Raw genomic sequence first — 21038 nt, 5'->3', positions numbered from 1 at the left:
ATCCCCTGGAAACTTTGCAATTCGGACGGCTTGCACAATATGCCACGGGAACGGGGTGATATAAACGTCGAGCACAATGCATGCATCCCGGTGACTCAATGCCGCGGCCGAGGTGACGTGGACGCTCGCTGGGAGGGATCAGATAATTGCCGTTTTTGATTCCTTGCCTTCCTCTCGCCTTATCACGAAGCTCCGCCTCCCCCCACCACTCCTCCGGCTTTTGAGCGCCCGGAGATAAGTCGCTGCCGGTGTGGGTGTGTCTCTAATGGCGACTCTCTTTCTCTCCCTCCCTGCCATGGGTCGAGCAGCGCCGGTGCCTTTGCAACTGGGTGCCTCGCAGGCGACACCAGCGACCGACGCGCAGCACGTGCCGCTGCCGCCCGTCGGCTACCAGTTGGTGCGAGACCCGCTCACGGGCCAGCTTCTACTCATTCCGACCACCAATCTGGGTGAGTATCCAATCGACAGTGTCTTCGTCAGTCGATGTTTATATACCGCTTCCGGTCAATGACGCAACGTCTTGCCTAGTACCCTTTTTTATTTATCTTTACGAATGAGACCTTAACGAAATTTTTTTGGGGGTGTTGGGTTAAGGAGTATCTTTTGGCGAATGACTTCGTGCAAACCAACTGCAATACGGATTGCCTGGGAATAACTGGCTTTTAAAGTGGTTGGCACCTTCCATGTGGCTGTCCGTTAAACACACCAACTCAAAAAAGTAGACTGACCTCTCACAATCAGTCGCCAAGGTGATCAAACAAGTATATGGTATCACTCTCGGTAGATTATACTTTATGTAATGTTAAACTATACAGGTTGCTCTATTCGGTATTTGGGAATCATTAAATCGATTTTACGAAATAATTGCTCCTCCATGCTTGTTGGAAGCCGTATTTTTTTAAATTTATTATAGTTTAAGAGCTCTGTACTACAAAAAATCATTAACATTATTGTCATGGATCGACGCTATGCATCTATTCTATTCTCGTCACGTTTTGACTCCAGAGAAGGTTTATTTCTTTTTCCCATTAACTTTACGACAAATAATTTCTTGCGACGGTGGAACACACCTGTTTCTTTAATGAAATCTGTATCATATAGTTTCTGCAGACTTCGGTTTTGGTTGGTGGAAACGTTCATCCTCCCTATTATATGTTTACTTTTACTTATCGCCTGATTCCGTATCTTTTCCCCGATTACTACATTTATTAATTGGTTGCTGTTTTCTTTTCCATCACGTATGTGATTTTTGAATTAAAAAATTATTAATTCTTTTTTTCCATTATCCCATAAATCTTCCGAGGCTGCACTTCTACGGGAAGGGGGATTTTGGTTTCATTAATGGACCCATCATCATCAGAAAATCAGAGCAGAAAATATAATGTAAAAAGGCCTTTTAAAAGTGTGAAAATAAGTCCTTTCTCCATTGCGTATCTTGAGCGGAACGCCGACGCAGAAATTAAGCCGTTTGTTTTCCTTTGGCGCCGGCTCTTGTAGTGTTTCTCCCCACACGCTCTTTCCCATCGCGCGCCAGAAAGTCGTTAGCACGGAACTCACGCCTGCCTTATCTCTTGTGCACCCACAGCGGAGCACCTACAGAGGGCAGCAGCCGCCGCGGCCGTGGTGTGGCCTTCCTTCCCGTCCGCCCTGCCGCCGCACGCCAGCGGCACCTCGCCGCACCTCCACCAGTTGATGCTGCAGACGCAACCTCCGCAGCAAGCGCCCCAGCAACACATCCTCTTCCCCAGCTCCCAGCAGCAACAGCAGGCCCACACCCAGGCGGTCGAACATCACCAGGCTGAGACGGAATACAGGATACTCTTCCAGCACCAGATCCACCAGCAGCAGCAGCAACAACAACAACATCGACAACACCAGCACCACCACCAGGCACACCAGTCGCATCAGCTGCAGCAACCGTCGCAGCAGTCCTCGGAGCAGCAGGGCGCTCAAAGTCAGCCGACCTTGGTCATCCCCGGTGCCGTCCACGACTTCGTCAAGAAGAAAGAGGAAGGAGAGACTGCAGTTGCGGCTGCCCTCGCTCCTGGCGGCATCCTCATCGCCGTGCCCAAAGTGGAGGTTGTGGAGCCGGAGGATGATGAGACCCGGCCTGCGGCCATCGCCGTGGACGACGTGAAGCCCGGGATCCCCTCGGGGTTCCTGCACCCGCACCAGCAGCATCTCGGGCATCCCCGTCGCGGGGGGGCGGAGCTGCTGGTCCCTGGAGTGGCGGTGGTGTCACCCGCGGCGAGCGTGGCCTCTGGGGTCGCCACATCCGCCTCCCTTCCGCCTTACGTTTTCCCGGCCGGCGCGGCGGTGGCGGCCACACAAGTGGCCACTGCGTCTGGCGTCAACTCCACCCCCGCTGTCCAGTTCTTCTACGAGCACTCTGGGATGGTCAGGATGACTCAGGCCCAACCGTCTGCAGCAGTACAAACTGAGAGCGGTAGGAGGTCACAGGTGAGGTTTCTTGCCTATTGGATGAAAAATTTAAAAATGACTGGTGTTCAGTTCTGGCTCTTACGGATGCCTTTGTAACACAATAAGTAGTTATCACATTAATATTGCTGACGCTAGAGAAAAAATCTTTTATTTCAATAAATTATGTATCTATTTAGCGGAAAACTTGCCCCTATGTCTCTCATAATCATTAGTTTTTCGTAGCAATAACTCAGTTATCATTTTTATTAAGCTAGTGGTTGAAATAACAGATATAACAGTACTCGGCCAATATTATAATATCATTGAACTCGGCCAATTGAATAAATTTATGCATAAGTGTTCTGTTAAATATAAAATTAGCAATATTGAAAACACATTCACCGATATTCGTAGTAATAGCTGAAGATCAGGTTACGGAATACTTTAAAAATTAGGTATTTCTAACAATCATTTCCCACCATTCAGTCGCATTGACCATGGATTTGCCATGTTCTTCCTTTCAGGGTACGTCACCCGTGAATCCAGCTGACACGTGCCTCACCCCACCTCCAGAAGCGCCTTGCTTGACTTCGGAAGTCCCAGAAGACACCGTTACTCCGGTGGCATCCAGGGGGAGCAACATTAATAACAGCGCGGGGGCAGTGGACAGCGCGGCTGCAACGGAAGCGACAAACTCGAAGCTACCCCAGTCGTCACAGTCCAACTCTGCGACCTTGGCCAGCAACACTACGGAGCCGCAGCAGTCCAGCGACGTTCCTTCCGTGAGGCCCGAAGTGAGGGCCGAATCGGCGGAAGCGGAGCCATCGTCCGCGGCGACTCCCGCGGCCGCCGCCGTCCCAGCACAGGAGATGGATGAAGCCGCCCCTCCGGTGCAGGTGCAGGACGCCGGTAACCAGACGGAGATGACGATGGGCAGCGACGACGACTCCTCCGCCATGCTGATGAACGCCTCTTCGGACGAGACCACGAGCGAGTCCACGCAGCACATCCCGGCCTTCGTAGCCACCTCCGCTGACGCCATGACCTCCACTGACTCGCAAGACGCCCAGTGCGCGCCCGCCCCGACGACCCCTAAACCCCCGCCAAGGCTGGTGGTCATACAGCCTCCCCTTCAGAGCCCCGTCCCCCAACCACCCTCGGAGGATGCCGAAAAATCCAAAGCGAGTGAGCAGTCTGCGAAACCGACCGCGAGTTCGAACGAAGGTTCAGTGGACCTCAGTGGGCTGGAGCTCTTGTCGAACAGTATAGAGCAGTTTGAAAGTAACAGGACTCCTGACATGCCGCTCTTAGAGAAAAACGAAGTGATGCCTACTAGGACGTCGTCGGAGCAGGGTAAATCGGAATCCAAAGACGAAAACTTGACTGACGAACTGAAGGTTGAGGAGGATTCTCACGAATCGGCGCCTCGATTAGATAAAGAGGCGTCTTTAGACAGTATTAGTGACGGAAAAACAAAAGTTGAAAATACAGTTAGTGAACCGAGCAAACAGGAGCAAAGCGGTGACTCATCGAACAGTTTCTCGGGTGGCCTCGGTTTATTGTGTGCTCTCGCCGAGCAGAGGTTTATGGAAGAGGTGGCGATGACCGAACCGGACTCGAATCACGACTCTTCGTGGCCCAAAGAAGAAGAAGACTCGAAGTCCCCACCGTCAACGACACCCGCGTCCTCTTCGCCCACGACACGCAACAGCGTTGACGTCCACCGGAATTACAAGAGTCCCAAGTCGGAGCGAGAAATCAAGGCTTTCATCGCCAGTAAAGTGTCGCAATACCAGGGGCAGAACAGTACTACGGCCTCACCCCTGCAGCCCTTCCAATATTCTCAAGTGCAGCAGAATCTTTTCCAGAGCATACTAAGCGCCAACGCCCAAGGAGGCCTCGGTAGCAAGGCCTTCGGTTCCTCCCCGTTCACCTCACTAGCCCTAAATGGAGGCAGCTCCTCCTCTGTTGGAGGTTCCTCTGGAATCTGCTCCAGCAGCTTCGGCAGCAGTCCGGACGTGATGGACGCCATGGAATTGGACATGAGGATGCGCCTCGCGGAGCTTCAGAGGAAGTACCGGGAGAAGCAGAGGGAGCTGTCCCGCCTGCAGCACTCGAGGACAAAGGCGACGGGAGACGAGGCGACCACTGCCTCCGGAGCCGAATCCTGTGCCGTGGCATCCTCGGATAACCCCAGTCCGACCAAGAGGGGCCCCGGGAGGCCGAGGAAGCAGGTCGGCAAGAAGCTGGCCACTCCCTCCCAGCTAAACTCGGCCCTGTCCGCCTCTAGGCGAGGGAGCAGCAGTAGCAGCGGGAGCAGTTCGTGCGGTGGGGCCAGTCCCCAGAAGGAGCTATCGCCTCCTGTGCTGGAGAAGGTGACGGAGGTGATAGGGTTGAGGAAGCGGAGGAGGCGAAGGCAGAGGAAGACCCTGAGGAGACACCACAAGCAGAAGTGCGGCTACTCGGAGGATGAGGATGATGACGACGAAGAAGAGACGGGAGACGAGGAGGATGGAGGAGCGGACAAGGGCCCTGCGGACGTCGCACCCAGACTGAGGCTGGCCTCCAAAGATATCCTCAAGCCACCCACGCTGACCGCCAACAAGATCATCAACTGCGCAAGGTTCAAGCCAGAGGAGACGGGCGAAGCGCTCTCGGCCGAGTCGACCGCGAAAGCCTTTAAGTTGCCGCAGTGCAACGTGAACCTGGTGAAGCTGAAGGCGTCGACGATCAGTGGAAAGGTGAAGGCGAGCGAATTGTCTCCCGCGCTGAGCAAGGCGGGAACCTCGTGCGACGCCAAGGCGAAGTTAGGAGCCGGCGTCGAGAAGCTACCAAACGGATCAAGTAAGTGGGTGAACGCGACGGCCGCACAAAAGAAGGAGAAGAATTTTTTTATCATTCTGTCTGGGTGTATATCGGGTGATATTTCAACAGTGTGTACAGGGGGAGGTGATAGCATCTACGTTGGGTGACTGAAAATAATATATTTGGAGTTCTTCCCGTCTCGAATATCATACAATTTTTTTCCTTCCATTTCTCATTCACACTCTGTGGGATAAAGGTTTATCTTTATTGGTAGTGGTAATTACTTATGCTTTATTGGTGAGCGCTTCAATTTCTCTGGCTTCTATTTTACATTTCAATGGTATTTGAAAGTTATCTTCTTAATCCTCTATCCTTTCAATCAGGTTATCGTTATTACTCACATGCATGCTCGTGGCTTGCCGTCACGGCTTCTTTGGAGATATGGAGAGGGGGGATGGATTCGGTCTTGGGGTTATATCTGGTTTGATATTGAAAGCATTCTTTGTCTTTTGAGGTTTTTTGTGTTAGGAAAGCTTCAAGGAAAGGGGAAAAACGATGCTTGAAAACTAATGAGTCCTTTTTAAACTTAGCTTCACTCCGCTCATTAATGGTTCGATGGAAACTCTCGGCATATATATTGTAACAAAGGAATGGATGGGGAAACTACATGTATATTATAATGTCTCAGCTCTTACTCCAAATACCGTCATGATATGACCCATATCAACCTTAAATGTTATGTACTCAACAACCCATTATCGAATTCAGCTTGAAACTTCACGGTTAATTGGCAAACATCCAATCTGGCATGAAATATAGAAAATCAGAAGTAATTTCAAACTAAAAATAAAAACTATGCTATATCATGCATATTATTTTCACCGTCGTAAAATATCATTACTTTAACTTTGACATTTGCAATTTCATTTCTTTTGGATGTTTGTTTGGGAAAATTAACTCCAAATATTTTTAATGGCTAATAAACTTGACCCCCTAATTTACTGCCTATGGGATATATTTTGCATGCTTTGGCCTTTTCTGTAGAACAGTGGCAGAATGTGTTTGTAAATAAATGCTTGCTTAGTCTTCTTACTGTCGTGTGTCTTTACTCACATGTTGGCATTTGTTGGCGTATAAAACTCCTAACAACAGTCTTTATAGTGACAGATTAACTGGTTTGTGCCTATTTGTTCTTCTGAATGAACCCTCCTATCTTTTTTAACCTTTACACGCTAACTATTCTCTCTGTGGAGGGCTTAATGACATCAATTGTCTGAAAGTTATTGATGGATAGAATTAGAGTTCACATAAAACTCGCAAGACAGGAGATCAAAATCCTCGTCTTCTCATGCTCACCATTAACTTTGCTGAAAGTCATCATTTATCAGATAAATTTCTTTTTCTATCGCTTCACGCATTAATATAAGTATATTTACATTAAAAAAAAAAGAAACTGCTGCTCACCTTTTCTTTCGCAATTAGTTTTTTCCTTTATTACCAGTTAGTACTTTTTCTTTTCTTTCCTTTGTTTGCTCTTCTCCAATAGGCCTGCTAGTGTCCGCTTCTTCCGCTTCCGGTGCCTCCTGGCTTGCCCGCAACACGCAAAACAACAGCTACATCACTACTACTACTACTACTACTACTTCTCCTCCTACTACTACTTCTACTACTACTACCACTACTACTACTGCGACCGACAACAGCGATCACAACGACAAGGGTGGCTGCATGGGTAGCCTCGACGGCTCGCCCTTCCACTACCGAAACAGCCTGCTCAACCCTTGTTCCGCCCCCGCGGGGGCGGCTGCGGCGCCGCGCAAGGCGCTCCTCGCCCCCTCCTCCCTCCGCATCCCGCCCCCGAACCCCGCCGCCGTCCCCTCGGTCAGGAAGCAGTCGCTCTCGTGCTATACGTTCGGCTCCAAGCAGTTGACTCCTTCCCTTTTGTCCAGCGGTGAGTTCCTTGGAGGTGGAGGTGTCCTTTTGCCAAAAATTATTTAACTGTCATGCGTATGAATGAACGAAAAAGGATAATATATATATATTTTTTTTATGCACTCCGGGTTTTAAGTTTTCCCAATATATGCTCGTAAGGAGTCCATGAGTGGAACTTTTCATCTGTTTCAATCCCCAGCTCTCGTATGTTCATAACATTAGTGGCGCATATCTGCACCGTTAATCGAAGCCAAAAGTAACCAATCGTGCGTCTCTTGGGTTAAAAATATGAAATTCACTGGGGTTTCTAGCCGATTTTATGGGTCTATATTCGGCTCTCGAGTTGTCAGGAAATATGGACCCATTTATCCTACTCGAAGGCAGAGAAGTTCCTATGAATCATACGCCAGGAAAGCATCAAAAAATGAAAATTTTCCATTCCAGAAAAGGAAAACAATACCAATTTCACTGATTTTTTTTAGATCCAACCCTGAGCGCGACAAAGTTTCAGGCAGGTTATAGCTCGAAGTTAGCTCGGGTTCTCCGGTTTGTGAAATACTAGAATGCTGCCGACATTCCAATAGCCGACTGCTAAAAGGCTGAAAGACGACGTCTCCAGCATCAAAACTTAAGCAGCATGTAGAATTTCACCCGTTTGAGATATCCACCAAAAATTTTCGCCGATAAAATATCTAGAGAAAGCATCAATTCTTCCTTCAGTTATTTTCCAAGATTCATTTTTCTTGCCCCATGGTACGCTGTGGACGTGAATGACCATAAAATTAAGTTCCCTTGAAGTATTTAAAAAACTGCAAATAGATTCGAGGCGCTTGCGTCATAGTTAGTCGGCCCTAAAAGTGTATGATCCTTGATTAGCCAGAAATGTCCAGGTAACAGTTTAGTCATGCGACTTATATTTTGCTTGTACATAGTGGTGGAATGCGGAATGTTTGAGAGAATATGTATTGAATGACAAGAAAGCTCAGTACTGCGACAGATGCGTTGAATGCGGAGCCTTAACAGATAGGTTTTGTTGCGGATCGACCGAAAAGCGCCCGTCGATTGACACAATGCCAAAGCAATGAATGGGTGGATGTGATAATCGTGTCGTTTGATATATTGTAGGTTCGCCTCCAAAGATTAGCACACGATGAAAGCGCTGATAAGGCACGTGCGGAATGATCGATTCCGTATATATCTCCCGTGGACCTCGTCACATTCACTATATGTCGGAAACGTGTTCCTCATTGCAAATAAACGTCAATCTTATGCTGCAGGGGAAATAGGATGGAGGAACGTTTGGCCTCACTGTGCGAAAGCATTCATTTGTGTAAGAGTTGATAGGTTTGCGAGGCCACTATTTTTTTTAATTCACACATTTCCAAAATAATTCTTACCATCACGATCAGCTGTAATTAATTATTTTTACCAAAATGTAAGTGAATGAGCTAATACCATACACAGTAAATGAAGAAAGAAAAATAATAATTTATTGCGAATTGCAGAGGGGAATCCAACGTGGGAACATGGACAGATTTTCTAAAAATTTCTATTCAAATCTACCTCACCCGGAAGAATACCAACGAAATAATAATCCGGTAGCCTAATAAATAATTACAATAGTAATTATGATTGTGTCTTTTTTCTCAATCGATGATTAGTTAAAGTCTGGAATAATTTTATGGTGTCAACAGAAACGTACGCGTAGGTACTTTGCAATGGGAAATCGCTTAAAAAACATTTTTCAATTCCAATTCAGCCAGAAAATTGGAATAAGTTCCCGATACAGTTGGAATCATCTTGTAATTTAGTCGCTATGGGTATTTTTTCTGTAAGTCTGATTAGTGGGAGTTGTCTAGTTTTAAAGTATAGAATATACCAAATGCATCATTGAAATCCTCGACGAACCTTTTAGTTTTTTTTCTTTAAGGGGCTTTAATTCATGACTTTATTACGGTTAATATTGCTATCAAACCGTTAAGCGTGTTCTTTTCGCGCGTGTAGTAAAAAAATTTAAATGTATTTACGTTATTCTCCCCTCCTCGTTTTATCTTTTACGCTTAAAAGGGAACTTTTCATGTAGGTTAATGATTAATTTGATACTTTAAAAATAAATTGATTGGAGGTAAACATTGTTAAAGAGGACGCATTACTCTATCTCGACCGGTCGTATTGTCTCTCTTTTTCTTTGTGTTCAAAACCTATCTAAAAATCTATCATATTGAAACTTCAGAGTAGCCGACCCATTTCAGCATAGCAAAAGTTTAAAATAAGTAGTGCGTGACAAAAAAAGACCCGTCAAGCGGGATTGATGCGCCCTCTTAATAGCATTAAACCAAAATTAATGTTCCAAGAATAACAATTTCAACTATCTGAAAAAAATAAGATACTTCAAGCAAACTTTTGATCAAATTAATCGTTCACTTTTGTTTGACTTTCTCCAAAATTTTCTGATTAACCATGTGTTACCGCCTGAATGTTTTGATTTTTGTCTTGCATCGTGGTCACTAATATCGCTTTAGAAGTCTAATTGCACAAGCTCTTACCCCTCCTTCTCCCCCTGCTAATTCCCAATTGTATTCTCATTGTTCCCTCTTTCTTCCTCTCCAAATCTTTCCTCCTCCGAATGAAGGCGAGAAGCAGAGACTCGAATCTCTGACGTCCGACTCGTCCATGCTGTGGTTCCTCAAGCCCGACTCGGACGCGAGCAAAGAGCCCGCCGTCGGTGTCGGCGGATTCTCTCCTAGTCAGAAAGCAGCCGAGGAGAAAAGGGCACCACCCACCAGCACCACCGCCACCGCTCTAGCAGAGGTGAGCTTTCTTTCCTCTCCTCAGCATCCCGGGGAGCGTAGCGCACGTAATTGAATTGAATTTTGGAATTAAATTGATTTATTTTAATTCTCCAGAATGGAGTACAAAAATTGGAAAACATAAATATTTCATGCTTAAATATGGATGTAATTTTAGGTGTCAAAGTGGTACCTGTGTATGATACCTTCACAAATTTTGGCATGTGTGAACTCAGAAAAAAATTTACAAACAAAAACATGGAGCTTGTAGTACCATGCAACAACAAAAAACAACCGTTTCGAAAACATTAGCATAAAAAGTTTACCCCTCAGTATACAATGATCAATATGAATATGACAGCAAGAATAAGAGGCATAAAAACTTAATTAAAATGACAAGTTTGAAGGTAGGTAGGGAATAGTTCAGCACAGTGGCGTAGCCAGGAATTTCGTTCGGGGAGGGGTCCAAACCCAGGGGGGAAATTTTTTGAAAAACAGGGTATTAAGTAGAGGGTTTAAACTAATTTTAATACTTTTCATAATCGAAAAAATTTAATTTGTTAAAAAAATATTTTGTAAATTCATGATTCTTCAACATTTTGTTTTCTTTTATGAAGGAAAATAATTGTGTTTTTATATTTCGGGACCCCCCCTGGCTACGCCACTAGTTCAGCACATGTATGAATCCACATTCTCTTTTTCGAGCAACGATTTCGTCACTTCACTTTTGTTATCAATTAAACGCTGGGAATTCCCATTCTTTGGGAATATCCAAGACATCATTGCGATTTAAACTGTTACCGGTGTTTTCTGCATTAAATATTCTATGAAAATTAAAGTTTGCGTATTAAATATTTTCTTGTAACAAACCAGTCTCGCTTCGTGTACCAATAGTTGGTTTGTTGTGTACCTGAAACTTTTTCATCCACTGAAGGGAGAGATTAAAATACATCCCTCATTTCTGTCAATATAATACCCCCACTTTGTAGTCTATGTTGGAATGCTCTCCCCAAGTACTTTTTCGGATGCATTTTTACATTACGTATCGCATAAACCTGTTCGTATTCTCTTATGTGGACTCCTTTGTCTCCTAACGTATCTTCATTTTGAAGTCCACGAATTCCATTCCCGACGCATCCCTATATATTCTCACTGACCAGTTTCCTTCTTTGAACACAGACCAACGTGGGCAACAGCAGCCTCGTGAACGGTCGCAAGAGGAAGGCCATATCCAGCGCCTCGCAGCTGACGGAGAAGCAGCAGCAGCCGTCCCCCCATCAGACTCCGCTGAGTACGTTCCCGCCCTCCGCCCGATCCTCAACCTCCTCCATCATATCTTCCTCCACCACCACCTCCTCCTCCTCCGCCACCTCCTCGCCCTCTTCCTCGCCCGCCTTCAGGAAGCGCAAGCCCGGCCGCCCCAAGAAGCACCCCAACCGCGCTAAGGCAGCAGCCGATGCCCTCGCCGCCGCCAAGAAGCTTAAGAAGAAGAGCGTGGTAGGCTTCGTGGTTGGGCCCCCGGACCCTTCCGAACCCACAGATGCCGCCTCCAGGGCGCCCCTCGCGACGCCCGCTCCGTCCGCCATCACGGCGCCCGCCTCGCCCGCCACCGCCTCCACGCCGCCCTGTCCCTCCCCGTGCCACAAGCCCAAGATCAAGCCCAAGCTGAAGGCTGAGGCGAAGGTGAAGAGCAGCCTCTCGTGCGACGACGAGGACGACTGGATCCAGCTGCAGCCGAGTATCCCGTCGCCCGTCAAGGGCCGCCGCAGGGCCTTCGAGGAAGCCGGAGCGTCGCCCGCCGCCGCCGTCGCCACCTCGCCAGCGGGCTTCCCCTCGGCCACCACCACCGCCGCGGCCGCTTCTTCGAGGCCCGCATGGACGGGCGGCGAAGGAGGCGGTCCGCCTTCGCTGGCGTGGGGGGCCAACTCGTCGGGGACGGCAAGCACGCCGGCGGAGACGTCTCCCTCGCTGCAGGCGGCCGGGAGCGGTTCACCCGCCGCTCCGCAGCCCTCTATCCCGCGCAAGAAGAAGCTCACCACCAAGGGTAAGATCGCCCTGGCGAAGAAGAAGGCCGCGGCCTTGTCATCGGCGCGGGCCGCCCTCGCCAATTCTGCAGCCTCGGCGCAGGCGGCCGCAGCTGAGGCCTCCGGTAGCACACCAGGGGCATCGGGGGCGACGGCCGACCAGTCGGGAGCAGCAGGGGAGCAGGAGCAGGCGGCCGAGGCGACGACTGGGGGAGCCGAGAAACGGAGACGGAGCGGGGAACGGGCGGCCACCACCTCCGACCTGCTGCACTCGCTCAAGAAGCGCCAGACGAGGATCCAGAGCGCGGGGGGTGCGGTGGGAGCGGTGGGCGCGGCGGGCAACGCGACTCTCTCGGGTGCCGCTGCCGCAGCCAAGGTCACCATACGCTCCCGCTCCTTCGCTGACAACCATGAGAGCAGCAGCTACAGCGAGGGGGAAAACGTGCCTTTGATTGCCTTAAAAGAGAGGCCTGCTACGCCTGGTGAGTCCACATTTTACATTGCCTGGTGATCTAAAAAAAAATTCTCATAGTGTAGTATAGGCCAGTTGGGTTTGTGTGGCACACCCAACACATTTTGAATGTGTTTCGTTCGAAATTTTTCTATTTTGACAGTGATATGAGACCTCAAATAATTTGCCACAATTAGCCCTCAAAGTGAGCCGCCACTCAAAAATTCTGGCCTTGCTGCCAATTACGCTAAATCAACCACTCCTACTGCCAACCAATCCAAATAATTGTGAACAGTAGTGACTCAGTCAACTGTTTTAAGAAAGTTAGGATTGCTCAAGAAATCCTGATCACCTAATATTCTTTAAAAAATTCCTCAGGGTTGCATTTAGAGATGTCATTCTTATTAATTGATCCTGTTATTTTAATTAATAACACTATAGCTCCTTGGAATTATATTTATTATTTGTGCAAAAAGCTATTTTGATTCGCATTGCTCTTTGAAAGGTCTCATGTCAAGTCTCATATTTAGTCAAGTATGTATTGAGTCGATCAAGATGTGGCTTTGTTCTCATGTCTTTTATCAATTTAACACCTACAGCTCCTCGTTCATGCAAGATAACCCAGGAGGACCTTCATGATGGCCTGAGAGCTTTGACAAGTCCAGATGGTGGGGGCCTTCTTTATGCTGGACAAATAAATGCAATTCAAGCCCCAGACGTCTATGGGATCACTCTAGATGGAGAGAGGGGGCACCGCCCACACATCTACTCAAGAGAGGAAATCCTGAAAGAAGCAGTAAGTGTTACCATATTTTTGGATCTAACTAGTAATTAGACAATAACCTGTTGAATCATTTTATCCAGTTGTCACAGTTTCACAAAGTAGAGCCTTCATCTGTCAAAGCATAATATATATAGGAAGCCATGGATGGATGAAATCCAAAAGGGATGTTTGTCACCTCATTGAGTTAAGTCCATTTTACCCTAGAAATATTGGAACCATGTACCCAAATCAATAATTTGTGTGTAACCTGAGAAATTTTCCAGTACACTATTCACCAGGAAAATCTGAAATTCTACATGCTACATATTTAGTCATATATGAATTGAGTTGATCAGGATGTAGCGTATTTCTCATATCTTTTATCATTTAAACCCATAATACTACATATAACTTCACATGGAAAAAATCTTTGACCTATAATCCTTTACATAGCAAATTAATGAAAGTACTTCGGACAGATCAAAGTAAAGCATAATACGTGGTAACATTTTAGAAGAAGATTTTTTTATTGCATTGAAATCAATATGGCTTTCTTTTCTTTCAGATTGCTGAGGTAAGGCCTGGTTCTGTGAAGCATTTGCAACCTGGGACCCGTGTGTGTGCCTATTGGAGCCAGCAATATCGTTGTCTGTATCCTGGCATTGTTTCTGCTCCATCATCTCCTGACCCAGAGTTAGATCGACGATTTGTTGGGGTGGAATTTGATGACGGAGACAGTGGTCGGATTAATATCAATGACATTCGTTTATTACCACAGGATTTCCCTATTGTTGGTAAGTTTATAAATATGATAATGCATGATTCACACATGAAACATTTGGGATGAATTATACCAAGGGTCTGTCTTAACAGTACTTAAAAATTTTATATTTCATCATAATGTATGATATGCAGATGGAAACCTTTTCTCATTGTAAAGGTTTCAATTCCGCTTTTGTATTCAAGGCCTATTCAATTTTTGGGAGAAGTTAAGTGAAATTCTGTGAATAATCTCTCATCAAGAACATATATCCTCTTGCTCATGGCTAACACTTTTATTTATTTTAATATCTTTTTATTTCACAGATTATGACCCAAATCCACTTATGTCACTGGCAAGACGAAGGAGAAGAGCATCAGGGGCATCAACAAGCGGAGTTCCAGCGGACGGAGTTATTTCGAAAGAGAAGAAGGATGCTCCCATCCCTTGCAACCCGACGGCCTCTGAAGAAGCAACAACATCATCAGCTCCAACTAACTGTGATTCATCATTGGGAGTGTCCAAGCCAAAGAAACGAAAGAAGGAGAATGAGAAAGATGGTGATTCCACTGGCGATCAAGAACTTAGAAAGAAGAGTTCCTATTGGAAGGAAATGGTGAGATACTGCCAAAATTTAAATTCAAAAGGAGGGTCTTAAAATTCACCTGTGTGCATGGATATTAATTTGGAACTTCATGTCATTTTGTCAAATGATCAGAGTTCAAAACACAACAAAAGGTTTCTATGAAGGGATGCATTTATTGTAAACATGTTTTTTTAATGCCAAATAGAGCAATATATGGTTCAAGTAAAGTAACCTTAAAATACAAAAATGTACTCGGTATTTGATATCCTCGCAAAATATTTTTGTAATGTCCCAAGGAAGGATGTAGACCACAATTACACTATATGAGAGTCTGCCGCCAAGATTGCGTCGTCTCCTTTATTGGTAACAGTTGACAATTGCCTAACGTTTACATCACAATTTTGTTTGGACTTGCTACACTTTTGATAATCACAAGAGTTTTCATTAAATTTACGGAATAATGTACACCTGGAATTAATAACACTTACCAAAGAATTTTTTTCAATTCCAATATTTCTAGGAGAAAACCATGTCCGCTTCCTCAACACCTGTATCAAACTCAGGAAGTGCAGGTGGAACTTCACTAGCTGAGGCCGATTCCAGTGGCCTCCCTATGCCTGGCAGCAAAATCCTGAGTGTGACCAAAAAGCTTACGGCAGCCGAAAAGGAAAAGCGAAGGATGAGGAAACGTGAGAAAGCCAGGAAGAGAGACAAGCTTAGGCGTCAGCAGTTGCTGGCGGCAAAGATAGCTGCAACGGCAATGAACTGTGATGAACTGAGTGCAAGCAGTGGCATTGCAGCAAATCAACTCTCCGCCGATCTCTCAGCAATGCTGAAGAAGAAGCACAAGAAGCACAGGAGCAACAAGTGCGACGAAAAGTGCATGCTGGTCGGGAAGAAACATCGTCATCACCACCACCACAGGAAGCACCACAGGCACCATCATCACAAGCACCGGCACCACAGGAGAGGGTCAAAGCACTGCACAGCATCCAGCGCCAGTGGACTCCCCACCACCAGTGGAGACAACATCTCATCTGAGCTGAGTGCCGAGTCTTTGTTGGCCGAGTCCAAGGTGGCAATTTCTTCCCCTTCTAAGGTCCTGCATGCCAAACGGAAGAAAAAGAAGAAGAAGACACTGGAGAGCAAAGTGAAGGAAGGTCAAACCAAAGTGGCGGAGGTGACATCAGTCACAGACAGCATGCAGGCAAACACTTCAGAGACAAGTGATGCTCCCTCTTCAGCGATTGAGCCCCAAGAGGCCCCAGCTATGGAAACAGAGGCAGTGGGCAACAATGGAGACCCCTCTAATAAGGATGAGAGTGATGAAATCCCCCAGGCTGAGATCTCTGAAGAGACGATGGCAAAAAAGGCAGGGCAAAAGACTTCGAAGGTGAGCAACATGTCAACTTTTTCTTGGTTAAAGCTGTTGCAGCTGTAAATAGAGTTTATGAGTGTACTCCGCAACCTATATCAATTGTTACGGGATATTTTGTGGCTTTTGCCGGCCAATTTTTTGAGAGAATAAGTCAATATTTCAGTGGATAAAATTTTATCAGTTCATGGGGGGGAAGATGCTGGAGGAGAATGGCTGGCCCTCCACTCAAAAGTCGACTCATTCAAAATGTGATTAGTAACGACCAAAAAACATCTTGAAAAAACCATTTTAGTAAGTGGGGTACACCTGAAAACTTTAAATACAAACTCATTAATGTTTGCACTTCTTTAAATAATCCAATTGTTGGGCTTATTGCATAATTGCATTGGTCTGAATATGAATTGAGCATTCAAATATAACTTTACATTTCAGAAGGATGGTGTCAGTGGATCAGCCCCCAGTAAAGTTAATTCCGCAGCTCCAGCAAGGAAACAACGTGACAGGCAACCGAGTGTGGAGAGTCGCAGTAAGATGGCTGCATTCCTTCCTGCAAGGCAGTTGTGGAGGTGGTCTGGTAGGGGATTCAAGAGACCTGGAGCCAAAGGCAGGGGAAAGAAAGAATTTTACAAGTCAATTCAACGTGGGAAGGAGACTATCAAGGTAAATACTAATGCATTTTAATTCATGATGAAACACTGTAGTAATCTCCACACTTCATTTAATATCAACCGACCTGGAATTTGGCAGCCGAGTGCCATTTTTTAGGTGCAGTATCCTGTGGTGTTTGGTTGTGCATGGATAAAAAAGTGAAAGGGGAATTTAATGTTAAAGTGAGAGTTTGAAGAGGGGAGATTGGGTTGGAGTAAAAGAGGTAAATGGAAGGTGACTCTTTATGAAGTTGCTTTTGGAATAGTATGAGCCACCAGGGTAAGGGGATTAACTGAATGGTCTGAGGTTGTGGGAAGGGCGAGCATTGCCTTGTAGGAGAGATGAATGGGTGGATGAAATTATATGATCATTACATGAAATGCTCTTACGATGAAAATTTTCAATGTTTTTTTTTTAATCCATCTTTTAAACTTTGTCAGCATGAAAGATTTTGTACTTCAATATCATAAAATAAAATAAAAATTGCCTTGAAAATGAAAGCTGCTCAAACTCAATTCAGTAGATTATGTTCTGTGGATTTTACTCTTGTGCTTTATTGTGAAGATGAACAAATTCTACTAAGTATCAACTGAGATTACCTCAACATGTCTGATAACATTGCTCCATTATTTTTCAGGTGGGAGATTGTGCAGTGTTTTTATCTACAGGAAGGCCTGATCGCCCATACATTGGAAGTATCGAATCAATGTGGGAATCATGGGGTGGGAATATGGTGGTCCGAGTGAAGTGGTTCTATCACCCCGAAGAAACGAAAGGTGGTCCTTCTCTGGAAGCTCTCAAGTTCCCAGTAAGTAGCATATGTGTCAGTTAGTTTTCTCTTCAGTAGGTAGTTCATTGTTGCGTGTAGGTATTCGTATGTCACTTTTCCTGGCATATACTTGCCATCTATAAGTATTTTTTCTTCAGTGCAATGGGATTATTGTCAAAAATACACCCATTTCCAAATTGATTTGTTTAATTAGCTTTTATTTTTTAATTATTTTATGCATTTATTTAATTAACAAAAATTGATTAAAGGAAAGAAAATTAGTTTTCCATTTTTTAAGTGTTTCATTTGTTCTATCATCTTCAAGAAATAAAACAAATATCCCTTGGTAAATTTGAAGTGTCAAGTTATGCTGCCATAAGAAAAGGTGGATATCTCATTGAATACTTGAATATGAAATCGGAGTATATTTTAAAAAGACAATTAATATTGCTTTGAAAATGATTTCCTTATGGGGAAGCTGAGTACACATTTATAGAGTAAACTAACATGCTTCCTAATTTCTCCTCACCATCAATCTTAATTTTTTTTATTTTTTCCTTTCAGGGAGCACTATTCCAGTCCCCACACATTGATGAGAATGATGTGCAGACCATATCACACAAATGTGAGGTCTTAGCTTTTGGGGATTATCGCAAGAGAATGGGTGATGGAGGTACAGGAGATGAAATGGAGCCTTCACGTTATGCATCAGTTTATGACAACAATGACGTCTATTACCTTGCTGGTCACTATGACCCAACCAATGCTGTATTAACCATGGAAGCAGATATTGCTAAAAGTTAATCAATTTTAAGCAGCGATGTATGTTCCTTAATGAAGCAAAACTATTTTACGCTAAAGCATCAAATGTTTGGCGGAAGGAGCATGCCTACCCTTCTTCATACTTGAACTGGAGGCTCTTTTAAGAATAGAAGATAAAACTATGTCCAAAGCCAAAACTTAAGTTGCTTGTTTGATAAATGACTCCATTTGGTTGGATCAGTCACAGCAAATACTTAGGAAGCCAAAACCTTAAAAATACAAGTACAAATCAGCCCAAAAAGTGTATTGATCCTCAGATTTGTTTCTATTCTGAATGTTGCCTCCTCTTTATCTGCTCTTATTACAGGAGCATTGTTAAAAAAAATGAAACCATTCCTCAAGTTTCATGTAAGTACTTACTCTACCTGAGCAGACATGCGTGTTTGCAGTGAAAAATACAATATATGAGTTAATTTTATAAAATGGTGACTGTGCTATTGGGAAAAGATAACTATTTTCAAAGTGTTCATAGAATATTTGAGTGATAGGTTTAACCATTTTGCTAGTAGTGCAGACTTTGTGCAATCAAGATGAAAATGTCCATCTAAAAAGTGATGTGGCTGTGATTGCTAGTGATTATTGACAGACTGTGTTTTGCTGTATTTTACCTAGTACGAACTCCCTGTGGAGAAATGCATTATGTGTCATTCTTCAGATTATGACAAAATTACGTGTGGGTGCATTGTGTTGGCAATGCATGCATAGAAGCATATCCCAAGGTATTTGGTAAATCATCTCACTATGCTTGTGTCTAGTGTTTTGCATGAATCTCTTCCAATGTATTGATTGGATAAAATTCTCTCTTATTGCTATACTAAAACACCTTAATAGTGAATTGACCATCTGATTGTGAGCCTAGATTAAGTTATGATATCATTATTTGGGTCCAGAATCAAAAAGGTTGCTGCTGCAAAGATACCTTGGAGCCCTAATCAGTGACAGGGTTTAGCAGAAAAGAGATGTGGCTATGAACTCAGCTCTGCTATTGTGACAAGAACTTTGAAATACAGAAATGTGTTTGAATTAATCAAACCTGCATCTGCCTCATGAAAAAGTTAATTGACTTAGTCTTTCACATTTGATCAATAACAGTGACCCTGTTTTCATAAATACTAAACAGAAACCTCAAAGCAGTTGTGTGTGCTGTACAAGAAAATTTCTTTTTACATAAATTCAAATTGGTACAGTGAAATTCATACAAGGATACATACACAGCTGAATCCACAATAGAAAAATGTGATATAACAAATACATCTTTAATTATTAGGTGATGAAAAATTCCATTATTTTCTATACAGAAATGGACATTCTGTAGATGTCATGGTGTAAACCTATTAATGTATATATTTATACTTTTGTTTATTTTTGCATTTTCTTTTTGATGTGTGTTAAAAATACTATACCCAGAAGCATTTAACCTACCCTAGACATTATTTGTAATTTTTCATACTTTATTCAAGATACGCTTATATGATTAAGAGCTGCAGCAGAGAGTAGAGGTGCCGTTATTTCTATGAATGATTGTAAGACATTTGCTTACACTGCAACAATGTGTGAAAAAATTCAATTTTTTTGTTGAACGAGGGTGCTATAGTATGCTCAAGAAAGATCATACATAGTTTTTTTTATGTTAAAAGATACAACTCTAGGAAAAAGAGAGGTGTGAGATATATGAATACATATGTGTGAATGTTGATATTGATGACTTGCTAATACAAAACATCGTAAAGCTCAAACTGCTCTATTTATTTTCCAGAAAAAATGAAAATTATCTCAAGTGTTTGTGCAACAGATAAGACTCTGATTTTATGTTTTGTACATATGGTCTGTACATAGATATGGTACAAAATTGCAAAAGTAAAATGATTTATGGCAAAAACGATTTTGAATCCACCTTATTTTCCTAAAAATTAACACCTTTTTATACTATGAAAAAGCTAACTTGAAAAATGATGAGGTAAGTTATGGAGGTTCCCCTAGAGGGAAGTACCTCAACTTAAGTTGAGGTACTTCCCTCAGTTTTTTATTATGGTGCCTGAATAAGGAACCAAAACAATTCAAATTAAGGAATACTTTAATGCAGCTCAAAACCTAAGATAGGCTTGAGAAAATGCCGGATGTGACAATGTTCTTGGGGTTCGTGAAAAAATGAAATTGCATTGTGCTGTGCAGGCACGTAATCAGATGGGGGCCACCTGGGTTTTAGCTCCCTTTCCCTACTCATACTTTATTCCATTTGTGGTAAGTGCCCACACTTGAGGAGCCATTAGCGAGGGTCGTCTTTTGCACAGATAGAAAAATAACAAGTAATAAGCTCAATGGCGTTATGTATATTTTATATGATTGTTGTGAAAGGCTTCAACAGTAACATATGCAAAAGATCATTCATTGATATCTAAATCCATCATTGCTGCTAAAAAACCATAAGTGCTATGCATCCATTCAGCAACCAGAAAAAGAAACTTAAATTCCATTTATGTGTGCATAATGAAATTATTCTAAGCATCAAAATAGTTTGGTTGCCATCAGTAAATATGAAATTGAAGTTTCAATGCCATACACTTTACCACACAGCAGAGGAAGATCCAATGAAAATGCAGACAATATTCCCAAAGAGATAGAATATCCCCTGATATTCCTGAGATATTCGAGAAGTATCTGAAGGGTATTCTGAAAAAATTGAGTTTATTCATGGAGCATGCAAAAGTCCTTTAATTATACTATGGTCTGCTGAGTGACATATTTTTGAGAGCGGGAATGTTAAAATGGCATGCGTAATAATTATGTCTAGCTAAATATAAAACTTTGTATTGGTTATGATATGCAAGCATTGTTTAATGTCATTTCCAACTTCTTGTGTACCACAACGTACTTGGGAAGTTGCGAATCG

The 21038-nt window shown here is 43.9% G+C and overlaps 1 protein-coding gene across 1 annotated transcript in view; it reads left to right on the top strand.

The window, feature by feature from the left end:
- LOC124166085 (mucin-12) overlaps positions 1 to 20027 on the top strand; it is a 584458-nt gene extending 564431 nt beyond the window's left edge. Inside the window, exons 8-20 of the mRNA XM_046543750.1 lie at positions 309 to 449; positions 1586 to 2460; positions 2946 to 5265; positions 6773 to 7177; positions 9791 to 9969; positions 11127 to 12453; positions 13022 to 13218; positions 13751 to 13979; positions 14272 to 14561; positions 15052 to 15924; positions 16342 to 16569; positions 17195 to 17365; positions 17891 to 20027. Of these exons, the coding sequence (XP_046399706.1) occupies positions 309 to 449; positions 1586 to 2460; positions 2946 to 5265; positions 6773 to 7177; positions 9791 to 9969; positions 11127 to 12453; positions 13022 to 13218; positions 13751 to 13979; positions 14272 to 14561; positions 15052 to 15924; positions 16342 to 16569; positions 17195 to 17365; positions 17891 to 18130 (7475 nt within the window). The 3' untranslated portion in view covers positions 18131 to 20027. The remainder of the gene's footprint in view (positions 1 to 308; positions 450 to 1585; positions 2461 to 2945; positions 5266 to 6772; positions 7178 to 9790; positions 9970 to 11126; positions 12454 to 13021; positions 13219 to 13750; positions 13980 to 14271; positions 14562 to 15051; positions 15925 to 16341; positions 16570 to 17194; positions 17366 to 17890) is intronic.
- Positions 20028 to 21038: the final 1011 nt, after the last annotated feature.

The sequence above is a fragment of the Ischnura elegans genome, chromosome 1 (genome assembly GCF_921293095.1).
Source record: "Ischnura elegans chromosome 1, ioIscEleg1.1, whole genome shotgun sequence".
In the NCBI taxonomy this organism is placed as follows: Eukaryota; Metazoa; Arthropoda; class Insecta; order Odonata; family Coenagrionidae; genus Ischnura; species Ischnura elegans.
This window is presented reverse-complemented; position numbering and strand designations above follow the sequence as displayed.